The 16,563-nt window shown below is 44.3% G+C and overlaps 1 protein-coding gene across 1 annotated transcript; it reads right to left on the bottom strand.

The window, feature by feature from the left end:
* Positions 1-2,892: 2,892 nt before the first annotated feature.
* On the bottom strand, positions 2,893-15,602 carry irs2b (insulin receptor substrate 2b). Its single transcript, XM_084907970.1, has 2 exons — positions 11,970-15,602; positions 2,893-5,324 (listed from the first exon to the last, which is right to left on the bottom strand). The coding sequence occupies exons 1-2, from the start codon at positions 15,274-15,276 to the stop codon at positions 5,320-5,322; spliced, it is 3,312 nt and encodes a 1,103-aa protein (XP_084764096.1). The 5' UTR covers positions 15,277-15,602; the 3' UTR covers positions 2,893-5,319.
* Positions 15,603-16,563: the final 961 nt, after the last annotated feature.

A 16,563-nucleotide genomic window follows, 5' to 3' on the forward strand; every position in this document is an offset into this window, starting at 1 on the left:
TGAATGAACCAAACAACATTATGGGTTAACTAATTCACAAATAACTCCCACTTTCTAGCAGCACTATACCCTCTCCTTCTACACTTGGACTGTCTTAATGGAGACTTTGCTGGTTTTGCAAAGTCTCAAATACTGATTATATGTTTATATGAAGTCTGACACAAGTTCTCTACAGTATACATTTGTTTTTATGCTCAAAGTGATGGCTGGAGCTACTTTTTGTTTTTCAGGTTGTTTAATGGTCCTCTTTATTCTAAAGAAGCTGATATCGTTTCTTCAAATTTGGCATCAACTGTTAAGATGAACTGATTCAACTCAACTGAAAACATCTTTGTGAATATAACTGAAGAATTCCAAACTTCTCAAAAATGTCTTATTTATGTCACTGATGCAAACTGCAGTTTGACTAGTTGGCAAGAAAAACCAAAGGATGGCAATTCTAGCTGTTTGTGTGACGGTAAATAAAGTGGATGGGAAGAAACCGCTTCTGCATTCTCACATTACACTCGAAAGAGGAAGTAATCCCTTGTTTACTGCAGGTTTGCTGGCAGAAAACACAGAGAGGATGACTCGACTGTGTTAATGTGTTCCAGGGCTCCAAGCGTACAGTTAAACACTCACAAGTGTAAAACGGGAGCGCCGTAGCTCGAAGTATGAACTCTGTCTCTCTCGTGAGCCTGTCATCTATTATCTTCCACACAATATACAAATATGGTAAAAAAATATTGCTGAATGCAGACGTGCATATTCCTTCTTATTATATCTGTGGGAATCATCCAGGATGTTGAATATGGATGAATCCATGCAGGACCTGACTGCATCTACAGGGAGCCTTGACAAAGACTGATTAAATCCAAATAGTTCAGTGATAATTACAGAAGAGAGATTCGTATTTAAAAGTTTGGGTTAAGAAAATATTACAAATCGTAAATATCTAACAGTGCACACCAGCGTTCCCTTTGGAAAGGTCAGTTTAAAACATGGTAACAACAACAAACAGCTGATTTGGAGCTTTAAAAAACAGAGAAAGGTACAAAAAACAATGTCAAAACATTTATTTAGATGAAATTGCATAAATGTGACTGTCGTAATGTTCTGTGCCTACAAACCAGTTAGTCATCTGCATGTTTATCATTAATGATGCAGCGTACACTGGCTAATCCAACCTTAGTAAATGAGTGAACAGGTTTGCATTATAGCACTAGATATTCCTTGTTTTCGTCTGACATACCTTGATACGGTCTGTAACAGATCACTACACATGTTATTAAACACGAATCACTAATATGACACGCAGTCAACACGTGTCACGTGTGAATACATGTGCCATGCTAGAGACACTGAATTTATTGCAGCATCTGCAATGTGACATGCTTCTGTTTTGCATAGATCTCACTTCTAGTTAGGTAACATTGTGACTGTATTTTTGTTCTTTTTTGTCTATGTTTGTCTATGTTGACATGAAAATATGTTGCATGTTGGCCAAAGATGGTCACATGAACCAATTAAAGTCTGACCGTTGTGGGGGACACATCCACAAATGGCCACAAACTGTGCAAGCTTTTAAAATCACCCACACACGACCACTAATGCAGCGGTGGTGTCCCGGACAGCTTTCCGGAAGCGAGCCATTTCCTGTGGAGCGGCTGCAGGTCCCTGCCCATAAGCCTGATGACTCCCTGGGGGTAACTGGATATTTTATGTTACTCATATGGACCTATTGATTGTTGAACAAACATGCTGCCTCAACCCCAGCTGATACGAATGCATATTCACATGCACCCACAGGGCAAGTATGCAGATGATATTCACAAACAAGTTCATTGACTTTGCATTATCTTACTGTAACTGTGATTTGCATCTTTATCTTGGATGCACGTGCCAGTTTCCCGCATTGCTGAGAGGCTTTCTTCCGTGTACAGCGTTTTCAGCACACAGTAATAAAAGCCGGACTGTTTTTATTTCCCCTCTCCTTCTCTCAAGTGACAACATGACTCTTGTGACAGCAAAGAACAGAGGAGAAAGGGAGGGACTGCAGCTTTACGCTTTATCCCTTCTTCACTATTTAATGAGATAAAGTACAGTCTTTAATTAAACGTTAGGAGAAAGTCAAGCAAGAGGGAGAACAGGAGCAATGAGCACTTCGGTGATGGATGAGATTTGGTTTACAGGGAATAGTGTATGTCACACTTTGGTCTCTACAATTTTGCTCTCATTAGCCTTGTAGCCTCTGCTTATGCTGTTGGGACGAGCGATCTACCTTCAGGCTATCATTCTGTTTCTGCCTCTCTCGGCCTACCTGTGCATTTCTCTGCAACCCGCCCCTTCTTTTGAGCTTTATGACTTGCTCTGCAAACATGTCATATCCCTACAACTGCACAAACAACTACCCCTTCCCTTCCAGACACACGACTCGTCACAGTAGACAATCAGACCTATTTCTCAGCATTAATTACCCATTTAATTAGCAAATCTTTGAGAATGTATAATCCGATAGCATATGGCTGAGGGTGAGAAATCTTTCTTTTACTACTGTGTCGTTTATCCCCTCCCAGTTACAGGGGGGCTGTTTCAACATGCTGGTCTAATTACCATAGCTGGGGGTGGGGACTAGGAGGCAAGCATAGAAAAACAATAACAATGCTAATGCTGGAGGCAACACCAGATTAGGCCTACACCCAGTTTCTGACGCAGTCTTTCTCAATAAGAAGCAAGGATTTACACACACTCAGAGAACACAAGGAGAGAAGTGAAAGACAAGTGAGATATACAGTATCCACTCTTCACTTTTCTCATTTATAATGAGCTTTTCCTGCTAAACTGGCAGGAGACATCTGCGCCGACAAGCGCTTATTCGTGCAGGGTGTGAAAGAGAACAGCAACAGAGAGAAATAGCTTTCTTAAATATTATTTATTGCATGTGTCTATAAAGAATCAACACAGTCTAAAGCAATGAACTAAGTTTAAATTATCATTTAGTAGTATCACAATGTGCATGATATGAAATATTTACAATGAAAAGCCACAGCAGGGTAAGCCATTGCCCATATCGCAACCTTGATGCTGAATTAAAAACTGGAAACATTATCCAAATGCAAAAAACACTGCTCAAAACACCAACAGGCTCGATTAGCAAAAACAAGCGGGAAAAAGTTTCCGTTTCAAAATCGAAGGAAAAAAAATGTACAAACAGCAAAAATTTGAATTAAGGTTTAACAAACATTATTAACAGTATTTATACATTTGGTTCGTCCTTGTAAACTAATTTCTTTTTAAAAGTGTAAATATTGCATATAAGCCATTTGTGGTGTACCTAAGTATCAAGAATTAATTATGTCAAGTATTATTGATTTCTTTAAAATCTTTTTTTTCTTGTTTTTGTTTTTTAGAATTACAGCATTAGAAAATGTCGTCATAGTGGCATCCACTTTACAAGACCATCCCAAATCAGTTTTTAAAAAAAAAAAAATCAAAACCAAACCATACTGGTTAGCATTATAACTTAATTAGTGCTTCTGTTTTATCAGAAAGTTCACTCAAATATTTAACTATGTACATTAAAAATAACATAAGTTATTTAACTTAACACTCGAAGTTTCTCAGCATTTGCTTACACGTTTTCGATGTAACGCTGCGCTATTTACAGTATATAGGCAAAGGTTAAGTACCTGTGAGTTCAGATAAATAATAAGATACTTCCCCTGGTTTCTTTCGTTTATTCGGCTTGTGTCTGTGTTGTAGTTCCCATTCGGTACCTCTGCATGTTTCACTGTTGCTGTTGTTGTGTTTGTCGGGTTGCGCGCTCCCAGTCTCGGAACACAGCATGTACTACATTCAGTGTGTCCTGTGTTACAATCTAAACAAGTTTGTAAATGCAAGACCATGCAGTGGAGGCCATGGATTCAAGCTATCGAGTGGCTTTTTGAACAGCCAGTTAGACTCAGTCCTGCAGTCCTGCATGTACCACATTGCTCAGTGATGCCTGGCGTGGTGTGACAGAGCTCCACAATGAGGCATCAGGTGAGAAAATGTGAGACACTGGGCTGTCCAGTTGCTCTGTATAAATAACTTCAAACATTCACGTTTCAGTCCGTTGTCCTGACAGGTGTGCAGGATATTTTAGGTGAACGGCGGGTGAGTTGGTGTAGTGTTTAAAAGGTGCTGAGACTCTTACTCAGACAGGCCACAGATCACATGATCAGGTCCAGGTGGACCTGGCTCATGCTGCAGTTACATTTGTCACAGCTGCATGCATTTGCAATGCAACGTCACCTATTTCTCCAACATCCTCCAAGTATTATTTTAGTGTGTATGAATACCTCCATTTAAAGGTACAATAATAAATATATTACTCTGGATTTCTAATACATAATCTAGTCATAAATGTGGGGAGAGAGGGAACTTAATCTCAGAGAGGTCGGCTCTCATTCGGCTCTAATGAACATTCAGTCTCTGTGATGATCAGTTAAATCTTTGATATACTGCGTGTTTAGAGGTCCAACCTAAAAAAAAGAAAGAAAAGAAAATCCATCAGGTGGGGGCTGATGGCTGGAGTAAGGCTTTGGATCGGTGACTTTTTAAAAAACATTCACCTTTGAAAATAAATATTTTATATATATATAGAATTCTACTGTGTAACTTGGTGCTGAGGTAGGGTTTTTTTTTTTTAGCAAATGTTACCTTTGATTTTAAATATGTTCATAAATGCCGTCTCTTTTTGCAGTACAATCTGTTTACAAATTCTCACACATTTCAATGAATGCATACACACATACACGATAAATAAATAAATACATGTCATCTGTATGCATGAAGGGTTTTGCGTGCATGTTTGCGCACGCATGCTCTCCAAGTTTGGTTCACAGGTTTTCAGGTGTGAATGTCTGGCAACTACTGGTTGAAGCCATTAGAAAGCCAGTTGAAATTGTATAATTGATAATAACAATACCAGCGATGAACATAATATACTGCAGGCTGACGTACCTAGACACATAGTTACCTAACTATGCTTAGAATTAAAAGTCGTTTTTTAGTTTTCTGTTTGTTTGTTTAAATCTAGCACTACAGCAGCAATGGCACCAGAATGTTTAGGTGCCACAAAAAAGGAGGGAGGGTCAAATGTCCGTGTTTCCATGGCGATGGCTGTCCCCGTAACCCCCAGAGGCGGCAGAAGGGTCAAAGGACATGGGCTACAGCGCAAGGTCCAGCTGTCGCTCTGGCGACCTCGGCATCTGGCTGAAGTGAAATCCTACATTCACAGGAAGAAGAAGAGGAGGAAGGGGTGGGGGGGGGAGGCAAGTTGGGAGGACCCATCAGCCTTCATTCTGAAAGAAGAAGAAGAAAAGAGTTAGTTTCTTATTATGTAATTTATAGAAATGAAATGAACTATAAGTAAATAAGATTTCCAAGTCAATATTCCCCCCAGAAACTTAATCTAAGCGTGTACATACAGTTTGCATCATTTATTATGTAGGACAGAACAATCGAGGGGAGGGGAAGGTCACTCTGCTACCAAGTAAGGAATGAGTGCTCTTCAAGAGGCCTGCTTTCGTGTATGAGTATGTGTGTCTGTGTGTGTATTCCTCAGCTGGTAGACACTCAAGTGGCAGGTGCTTTTACAGCAGGGGAAAAAAAACAGAGTGGCATTTAGCACTGTGTAGCTGAAACAGGCCAGTGATGGCAAACGTCACGCCAACAATACTCCCACACACTAACAAACAGGTATTCTTAATTGCTCCCACACATACCGCAGCTATGTACTTTCAAATACCATGAACCCAGAGTCTTTGAGAGTGTTGCTTTCCTCCCAGTGGAAAGCTGCACTGACCCTTGCCCCTGTGTACATGTTTGTGAGGTTTCATTTGCATGCAGAGCTATCAAATGGGAGCGGAAGTCTTGGCTGGGTGACCCGCACACACACGCAGAGACACACACACACACACACACACACACGGTCTGTGGCTGCATTTCTTCCCTCATTTGCTGTCTCCTCTCCCTCTTCCCCAGTCGTGAACAAGAGCTGTTTTCACAAAGCTGGATGTGATCGTCATTCTCTAAAACAAACCTTTCATTCAGCCCTTGCAGCCCCCCTCCTCAGCTATTCTCACCGCAAACAGGCACACGTCTGTTCTGGGCTTTTTTCCCTATACATACTGGCTATAAATGTAAATTGATGCTGATCCTGATGTCCAATCAAAAGCTTTAAAAAAAAAAAAAAAACTAAACTGGAAATGCCAGGGCACCTTTACTGCTGCTCGGGGACGTCTGTGATGCAAAACCGTGGAACCACTGAGTTCATTTGAATAACAGAGGAGATGATTTCACTCTTGAGGCTACCTGGTGCTGAGCGAGCTCTGTGTCTTTATCACCACGGGTGTCAGAGGCAGAATACAGCGGAAAGGCCGTGTTGGGACGGGGTGGAAAAAACACAGTAACAGAATCAACCTGACAGAGAGGAACGGGAATGCAGTGAGGTCATGGGACCGATGGACCATAACAGTCAAGTGTGTGTGTGTGTGTGTCTGTTTCTGGAGGGGCTGGGCCAGTCGACGGCCTGTATAGGCAGGCACATAGGTGAGAATGACTGAGATCTGCCGGGAAGGAGTGTTGAATCACTAACAGCTCAGATTAGCAACCAGGTGTAGCCATGAACATAAACACACTTCCTTGTTTGTGGACAATCTTGCAAGTGCATATAGGGACTGCGCATACACACATTTTCTGTTCGAAACATGCGATTTAAATAGAATCTGAGTGAAGAAAGCGTGGGTGGGCAGGAAGATTTGGGGAGGGGGATGTTATTGAGAGAAGAGGACAGAGGTCTAATGGGGGAATGAACCCAATGGCTTCTACCCCTCCTCTTTTTGGAGCACAGACACACATTCCTCCTCCGCCCCTCCCAACAACTCTTGTCTGTGCCCCCTGTCCCAACCCACACACACACACACACACACACACACAAGCACATGCACACACGCACGCACACACACACACACACACACACACACACACATAGTCTTGGGCTCTGTTCATTATTTATTTAGTTCTCACAGGCTAAATTTAGCTATGCTCCATTCAGGGATAAGACACACACACATACACACAGGCATGTATTAGCAGCCTCCTCTCTAGAGCTTCAGAGTCAGAGTAAACAAGTTACTCTGTCTGTAACCACCACAAACTTGAGTAAACTTGATGTTGTCAATGAGATAAATGAACAGGCTTTAAAGGGAACTACTCCAAACTGCAACTCTGAGCAACATTCAAGAGAAAGGAAGCGGACTGCAAACTGTTGTTTTTGCTTTTATTGTGGGGTAGACTGGAAACGAACCTACAGACAAACAAGGAGAGATCAGCAGGCTCAGATCTGCTCTGTTTACATTCCTGTCCCGCTACCTCCTCTCTAATCTTCAGCGAACAAACACTGACTGACTGACTTCACCTCTGACCTCCCACACCTTTGTCTGACCAGCTAAACAACAACAAAAAAAAGAAAAACAATGCTCTACAACTCTGCAATCCAGCTGACTCACTATTGCATACAGAGCTTTGGCATTCCTCATCGTGTCACATTATCCACTTACAGCAGTTCACGTGGATTATTGATTAATCCGGCAATTAGTTCCTCAGTAAATCATTTGGTCTACAAAAAAAAAGGTGGAGGGGAAAAAAACCACCAAAGCAAATCAGTTTCCCTAAGCTCCGCTGACACATTTGGATGTTTTGCTTAGTATGTCAAAAATGCAAAACCATTCAGTTTACGGTTAGCTTGAATAAAATAATAATAATAATAATAATAATAATAATAATAATGATGATGAGAATTGTGAGAATATGAAACTGCGTGTTTGTGAATTATTTCAACTACTCCATTATAAAAGCACCAGAAAATAAAGCTTATATAATTAAGCCACTGAATATAACAAAACTAACGGTATGACTATCAGCTCTACAGAGGAGCATTAATAAAGCAAGGGGGGAGGTCAGAAAGTTGGGAAAGAGTTCATGAGGAGCCGGTCTGCTTATGACGGGAAAAAAAAAAAAGGTATAATTAGCTAGCAGCCAAGACTAAACTCACTTAATGTGCTTTGTGGGTATAATTACCAAAAACAATGTCCACTCACAGTCACAGAGGATCTGTCTCTTCCTCTGCATTTAAAAACAAAAAGCTAAAAAAAAAAAACAAGCTACTAAACAATGCCTAATCCTGACGTGAATGTAATCCTTCTTACCTCCAAGCTAAACTGAGGATACGGGAGGTTAACTTTGTTTTCATCTAGCGCTAGAACATCCCGCCCTAGTTTGCTCAAAGAGTTATGTATCAGACAGCCTGGAGCACTGTGCATGTGTGTCTGTGTGCGTATGTGCGTGGGGAGGAGATGGGAGGGGTGTACAGGACAGGTGAGGACAGAGATTGTGGGTTCCTCAAAATGCTGCGTAGAGCCAAAAACCCGAGTAAAGGTATTCTCTGTGCACTTTCTACAGGAAATTCTTTATGTATATGATGATTCACAATTAATTTTATCAACAACAAAAAAAATGTCAGACATGAAGATGTCATACTTTTCCACCAGCTCATCAACATAACATAGTCGTAAGGCTATAACTGTTTATTATTTTTATGACTAACTCTTCTTTCTCATAGTGAAAACAGTCACCACTGTTTCCCAGAGCCACACGTGACATCTTTTAAATGCACTGGAATTAACAAAAAAAGCCATAAAAGTCGTAAAAAACTGCAGTATTTATGTAATGGATTTCTCCCGAGAGAAGTAAAGTGTCTTGTCAGCTGCTCTACTCAGACATGATTAGCTAATTTTTTTAGTGCATTGTTAGGTAATCCTTTATGGCCTTCAGCAATCAGACACGGCCCACTGAGGTCGCAAAACAACAGGAAAAACAAAAGGCCTGTGAACGCCCCAATATGGAGAAGGTGTGTGGCGTGGGGTGTCACATGATTACTGAAAAGAAAAACAATGCTTGAAGAGAGGAAGAAGGGATTTGGGTTGGGGGAGGGATGCATTGGATGAGGTGGTGGGGGGGGGGTTGGTAGCTCCTTGAGAGTGCTTGGCCACGCCCACAACCTTCTCCCGTAGCTGTCGTAGCAGATGGCGGCCAGTCATTAGCGTATTGTCACTCTCCTCTGAAGGGCCAGATAACCAGTGAGCACTGCTTGTTGAGGCAGGTGCAAACCCCCTGACCCCACACCCACACCCAACCCCTCCACCATCTGCTGACGCCTGTGTGTGTGTACGCACATGGGAGAGGCACACAAAGTCAAAATGCGTGTGTCTGTATTTCGGGGGGTTGCAGGGGGGTCTGGGCCCACAAATGGAAAGCGTGAATCTTTCTCTGCTGTCTGCATTCATGCAAGACTGCTTACAGTCAGAGAGACGAGCACTTGATAAATGAGGACAGGGTAGGGAAAAGAAGACGGCAGGCGGATAATAAAGAGGCTTTTATAGTGATATGATAAGTGGCAGTGTAGATACTCTAAAAGTAGATATGAGGACGAGCCAAAAATTAAAAAAAAGCTGTAAAAGGAGTGCACGTCCTCTCTTTTTCTTTAGATTAGTGGTAATGCTCCAGTGGTAACATCCCCCACTCACAAAAACTAGCCCAAAGTTCAAGAAGCTGACACTAGTCCAAAGCTTGCACTGAAAGCCACGCACCACACTGCGCCACTACCACCCCATTCTCTCTCTCTCGCTCCCTCTCTAACGCTTAAAATACACAAACTCAACTGAGCCATACTTTAGGATTTTCATACAGAAAGTCAAGCATTTTTATAAAGCCCTCCCTCCGCTCAGCTTCCCCTTCACACCACAGTGCCAAATGAGGACAGGTGATTTCGTAATCTACCTGTGACAGCGTGATATACAACCAGGAATGCAAACTATGGTTCACTCAGTGATAAGGTGAGAATGTGGTATAGCCTGCCATCTTGTAGTAAACAGACAGGCCCTATATTTCCTCTAGTATCAGAATGCTTTGTATTTGGATGCGAATATCAACAACTTTCCTCGCTGTTGTAGCCACATGTACTAAAGTTACCAAAGCAAAGGCCAGCGGCTGCTTGTTGGGAAGGCACTGATCTTTCTGTCATTCAGCATTTTTCTTCCATTCTTCCTTCTCACCCACTCTCTGCCTTCTGCCAGTAGCTCAATAGTCCATTTTGTTATACATGAAAAACAAAACAAGTCAACCATCCATCACCATTGTTCTTTCACCTCCCTCCTTCCTCCACCCCTGCTCTTCTAGCCTTGCACCACGGGTTAAAAAAAAAAATAAAAAAATTCCCGGAACATAAACGTACCAGATCACAGCGAATTCTCACAGATACCTGTGCGTGCCTCAGGTGCACACGAGTCACATGTGTTCAGACAAGTCTCCTGTGTAAAAAAGAAAGAAAAAGAAACAAACAAAAAAACCCACCAGCTCATTTGACGATTTGTGAAGTTGCTCATAGTGAAAAAAAGAACCCCTCCCCTCCCGATTTCATCCCAGCAGGTTAGAAAAACAAGTGAGCGTTCACCTCTCCCAGCAACCTTTGCACACTGCCCACATTCCAGTCCTGAAACCCAGTACCTGACAATTGATAAACAACTGACTCACTTGTTTTTCTGGGGAACCCGATGACTTGCACCGAGCTCCACACTGGCTGCGCTCTCACAGCAGGGGAGCCAGCTGAGACAAAGAGACAACTTAGTTGTGAAACTGCAAACAGCAATTAAACTCTTGTATTTCACCATCAGGAACACTGACTCCTAAGTCACTATGATCTCAACACTTTGTATTTTCTTTAGAAACAACAGCAACTTCTGACATGTCCCTGCCATGTCATCCATCCGTGTAAATAATCCCTGGCATTTACAGATGGATGAAAAGCCCCTGATGCAGCGGAAAGAGGAAAGAAAATGAGGCGAAAGGTAATATTTTGATAACAACTCTTCCCCTTCGAGTCTCAGGGATTTTGCTGCTTATTCATTTTGTTCTCTGAGGTCTGTGTAACACACCGTTTCAGATTTACCAATAGCGAGTGCTCTTTGCCGCCTTCGAGCAGCTTCCATAGAGGCATCATGTGTAGCGCTGCATGCGTCACTGAATCAGATCAGATGTTTTTTTGAAACACTGACGCGGTGCAAAACTGCGTCACTGAGAGGAAACCAGGACAGACCATTCACATAAACGGAACAGCAAACGTGAAGGCAGATAACCATAAGTTTTTAAAATAAAAGCGTTTCAAAAAAAATGCGATGATTCAGAAAGATTACATTTTAATAAAGGGGAGTTTGCGTCCTCTGGGATGTGTGGAGGGGAGGAAGACAAGGAGGCAACATGTTCCACAGAATGTATTTGTTATTCAGCATGCCCCACCGCTTTCATTCAACCGTCTAATTCAGGGCTTTTATTTGAGAGAAAATAAAAGCAGTTTTAAAAACAGGATCAACATCACAGCCTCGAGATTTGTCAGCGTGTCCTGGGTGTGACAAGTAGGTGACTAATCCTGTCTAAACATTACAGCCTACACCCAATACCAATCTTGACAACTAGTTTGTTTCTCTAAGCTACTGTAGTTTACTACACCGGATTACATAAATCTGCAGGCTGTTATCTCGGATATTGCAGTGATATATATGGCCACAAAAGAGCTTTCAAGAAAAATAAACAGTGTCAGCTTTTTAACTCGCAGTGGAAAGGACAAACTGACAGCAAGGGACAGACACACAGACGCTCCTGCAGACAAACCACTGAGGCTGTTTTTGTTCTCTAGAGGTAATTATCATCAACTTTGGGACTGAAAACGAGCCCAGAAGTGTTGCAAACAACATTACGTGTGGCCTATCTCTGCAGAGTACACAGTTGCCCTGAGGCGGATCTCTATCCTACTCCAACCCTGACGCCACTCCCTTCATGAATGAAAATGCACTGAATGAATGAGTGTGTGGGACATGTGTGACAATGCTCACCTTTCACAGCAGCAGCAGTAGTCTCCTTAAATCCCAGGCTGGCATAGGGGCTAGAGTTGAAACCATTCAGCCCCCCCTTGCAGCCACAAGCTGTCTTGAACCTCAGGAGTTCATCACAGCCCCCTAACCGGCATCCCCCAAGGTTTCCCTCCATCAAGTTTAAGGCAATGTAGTTAAGTCCATTTTGATAGCCGGCTGACGTTTCCCTGCACATGGGACTGCTGTACTCCTCACCGAGTCCTTCAGAGCTACGAACTGTGCGAGATACGTTCTCCACAGAGGCAGAGCTGTGCCGTTTAGTGTCGTTGGCAAAGGATGGGCACACGGGTGTGACAGTGGTTGTGGAAGAGAAGGTCTCAGAACTGTGACGACGACGTCCGTGAGGGTCGGCCCGGATAACTTTGGCCCCCCTGTGTGGATCTACAACTGTAACAGATAATGAAGGACCTCCCTTGAGAAAAGAGTCCACAGGCACAGGGGGCACCACATCTACTATGCTGCTCTCAAGGCTGAGTCTCTGGACACAAGCAGTAGGGCTGGTCGGGCGGGGAGTTGTGCACAGAGCAGGTAAAGGGTCAGAAGGACTAAAGGTCATCTCAGTGTAGTCGTCACTGACTGGACCAGGCTGACACTTAAGGCTTCCTTGCTGTGGAACACCCCTCTCCTTTTCCTGTCCCTCTGTGCTTTTATCTTCCTCCACCTCGTCCTCCTCAACTCCCCGTGTTTCCTGCTGAGTGGTAACTACACTATGGCATGTCAACAGTTCAGCTGTGTCTGTACAGTTAGTTTGGTGTGATCCCTGCTGAACTGTGGAGCTGACATCAATATTAGCATAGCCTGAGAGCAACCGGGATCCCGTCTCTGCAGTTACAGAGGACTCAGGGCTCTTTGACTCTGTGGTTGTGTTGTGGTTAACACTGCTAAAGTCTATGTTAATGTATTCTCCGGGGCTGCGTGGCTCTGAAGGAAGAGGGTGTTCACTCATGCATGGTAGTGTTCTGAGGGATTCCAAAGCCAAACGAGTAGGCCGACAGACTCTACTCCGGTGTACCAGACCTCCATCTATCCAAGCCACTCTGAGAGGAGATGGAGTAGAAGATGGAGTGGCTGGTCTTGCCACAGTGCCATTGGTTGCAGAGTTTCCTGAAGAGATAGGACAGTAGTTGGATTCCTCTTCTATCCGTTGTCTCTGTAAACTCATCACCACATACTGATCTGTGTCAGTGGACCCACTGCGCTGCAAATGTCCTTTAAGTGATCTTGGTAGAGAACTGCAAGAATAAGGCTGCCTGTGGCTTGGCGGGAGGCTGGGATCTCCTGTAGGACTGAGAATATAATCTGGGGGTGTAAAAGACACCTGTGTGTCAACAGGAGACATATTCAGGTATTCTCCATTGGCGAGCTTCCCATCGTTGCTGTCCACTGACATCTTGGTTGCACACCACATGGGCATGTACCCACTGTCTTCCAGAGAAACACCCCCAGGGGAGTGTATGCGCGGGGCCAGCCCCATTGAGGAGGGTTTTGTATAAGGGTTGATGATTTGCTTTGGAGCAGATACACACATAGGGCTCATGGGCATGTAGGGGTCATCCTTAGACCCGGGTGTGAGAGGAGCCACACCAGGCATCATGGGCATATAGCCACTATCGCCTTGGTGACCATTTGAAGCAATCTGAACATCTCTGTAATCCTCCAGACTTATCCCTTTAGGAGACGCGGTGTGACACCTGCGAGAAGACTGACTTCCACTGGTGTATGTTGCCCTCATAAGCGTATACTCATCCAGGGAGGCTGAAGATACTTGGGGGGGACCCCTCGGTTGACGGGGGGTGGTGAGGGAGTATGTGCGCTTTCGATACACCTTGTCAAATTCTGGTAACCACCGGTAACCATTCTGATTCTGACGCTCCATTACCATGTAGCCATCAAGCTCACTGCCATCCCGGGATGGGGGGGTGTCTGCTTTGAGGGACTCTGGAGTGTTGCTGCGGAGAGTAAGCGGTAACCTGAGGTCTCGTGCCTCCGCAGGGCTAGAGCCAAATTCCTCACATGATATAAAGCCAGCATCACTGGGAGAGCCTGAGAAGGATGCACTGCAGCTGGAGGGGCGAGGGGCACCGCTGTCTTGGCAGGAAGATGCATGGCCTGGACAAGCAGTGGTCACAGGTGGAGAAGGAGACAGAGGCATAGACATGGACTTACTATGCTGGAGGGTGGAAGATTCAAACGTCAGAGAAGGGCGTGCAGTAATGGTATGAGATCTGCTCAGCAGGGTCCTGTGGACCCCTGGACTAAGGGGGCTCCCGGTGACTGACATAGTGCGTGCCATGGTGCCGTCGCCCTCGCTCGCAGTGCGTAATCGACACGAGGAGCATTTGCTCACAGGAGAGGTCGCAGCCATGCTGTCAGTACGCGACCGCCGGGGAAGCCCGGTCTGCCTCGGGGGTAGATTATTCAGGTGCCTCCGCGAGGGTACAGAGATGGGGTTTGTACCAGAGGACTGACTTTTGCTGCGCGGGCGGAATTCCGACAGCTCCTTCATGGCTTTCATGGCCTCCAAGATAGTTTCGTGAATGTTTTGAGCCACAACAGAGTCATCCGCCTGCATCCACAGCTCCCCCGGACCCGTGGATGCAGATCGGCCAACCTCTATGAAGAAAAAGCTGTCAGAGTGGCCGCACCTCCGGATATTCATCAGCTGCAAGGTGACTGAGGCAACATCAGAGTTAAGCTTAACGAAGCTGATAGTCCGGCTGGAGAGACACAGCCTGTACACCCCTGTTAAATTTCGGCTCTGCCCGAGACCTTTAGATTTTAGATTTACTTGCCATACCTCCTTGTAGGCGGCGGTCACCGGCGTTATTACACCGTAGCTCGACTCGTCGTAGCCAACCAGCGAGGACGCAGAGTTAGACGCCGAGCCGTCATATACTTTCCCCTCTGCCATTAAATCCGTCAGCACCCGGTACCAGCTCTCCTGTTCCTGCTCGTTTTCCGTCGCCAAAGCAAAATACTCATCCTTGGTATAAAGAGCAATAAGATATTTGTATTTTGCGTCCGCTCTCTTGCTGATATTGAGACAGCAGTCCAGAGGGATGACTCTCTTCGGGGCCGATTTGTTTTTCCATTTCTTCTCGCTCTCGTAGTATTCCAACCGGGCAGGGAAACCTTCGCTCGGCTCCTTTAGAACAAAAAAGCGCTTATGTCCGTGTTTCTGCTTTTTCAGATATCCGCATTTCTTGATGCCGCTGTTCGCGTTACTGGCCAATAACGACTGATCACCGGTGTTCGGCGGACTCGCCATTCTCGCGTCCTCCTCTTATCAGACACAATGCTTCCGTTCCCTTTAGTTGTAAAAGAAACGACTCGCTTTCTTTTAATCCTCTACTTCCAGAGCCGGTTTCACGTTAATTCGTCTTCTCCCACAGCCGAGCGATAAATAACACATGTCTGCTGGTGTCCGGGCCGAAGAGGGTGAAACAACATGTGACGATCTACACATCCAGCTCCGGTTTTAAAAAAAGAAGGGAAAGGAGACGAAAAAAATACGCACTCACCAACAGTGGGCGGTGCGCACTCAGCTCATTGGGTTTATTGGTGGAAAAGGGATGAATGCTGGAGTGAGAAAGGAAAGAGAGCGAGAGCGAGAGAGCCCTCCTACTATCACTGCCCTCTTCCGACTCATTTGCGTGTAGTCAGTTAGGACTGTAGCTTTATTTATAGCATCCCTATTCCTATGATCCATCGTTTGGCTTCAGTGTACGTTTTTTTTAGCAGGATATAGCCCGGTCCCAACTACTCAAACGAGATGTCCCCGATTCAGAAAACCATCATTTGCGTCATTTAAGGCATTACGGGGTGGATTATGAAAAATATAACCTGAGTATAGATCAGTTATATGCACAGACCGAATATATGACGCGTAACTGGTTTTATACATGTATAATTTACAGGTATTGTTTCACTGTCGGAAATTTTCTTACCATGGGTGTTTGTTTTTTCTCTCACTACACTTTGACCATATTTTAACTCTAGAGGGAGTCGTTCCAGTGTTCTCCAACTGGTAAACAAGCATCACCTGGTCGACTCTGCAGCTCTGGCACATGAATTTAATATTCCCCATGAGCCGTTCAGCCAGAAAAGCCTGCATTCACAGTGTAAGCGGGATATTCTCCCCCGTCCTCTTCCCCTTTTTTACTCTTAAGCGAAAGCACCCAATTGTTCGCGCAGAATAACTAGTACAAGAAATGACAAGAGCGCACAGAATGCAGTGTGTTTTATTCCATAATGCGGTCGCTTGCTGATTTATTCATGTTTGCCAGAGCTGCTCAGTTACAATTTTTTTGTTTGTTTTTTGGTGGGTTTTTTACTGCTTCATCTCTGTGTTTGTCTTAACCCATCCAGAAACAGAGCGTGGCGGTGTGAAAACAGTTATTCTGGGGTGAACATATGCCCAAAATATCTAAGGCGATAGGAGGTTATAGCGTACAAAATCTTAAAAGTACTCCTTGTACACGAAACTAAAAGTACCCCATATATGGTCATATAACACAGCAGTCATGATGACGCAAAAAAATTCTCCTGATCTCAA

This window comes from Perissodus microlepis, chromosome 16, assembly GCF_051167445.1.
Source record: "Perissodus microlepis isolate ML-2025 ecotype Zambia chromosome 16, ASM5116744v1, whole genome shotgun sequence".
Lineage (NCBI taxonomy): Eukaryota > Metazoa > Chordata > Actinopteri > Cichliformes > Cichlidae > Perissodus > Perissodus microlepis.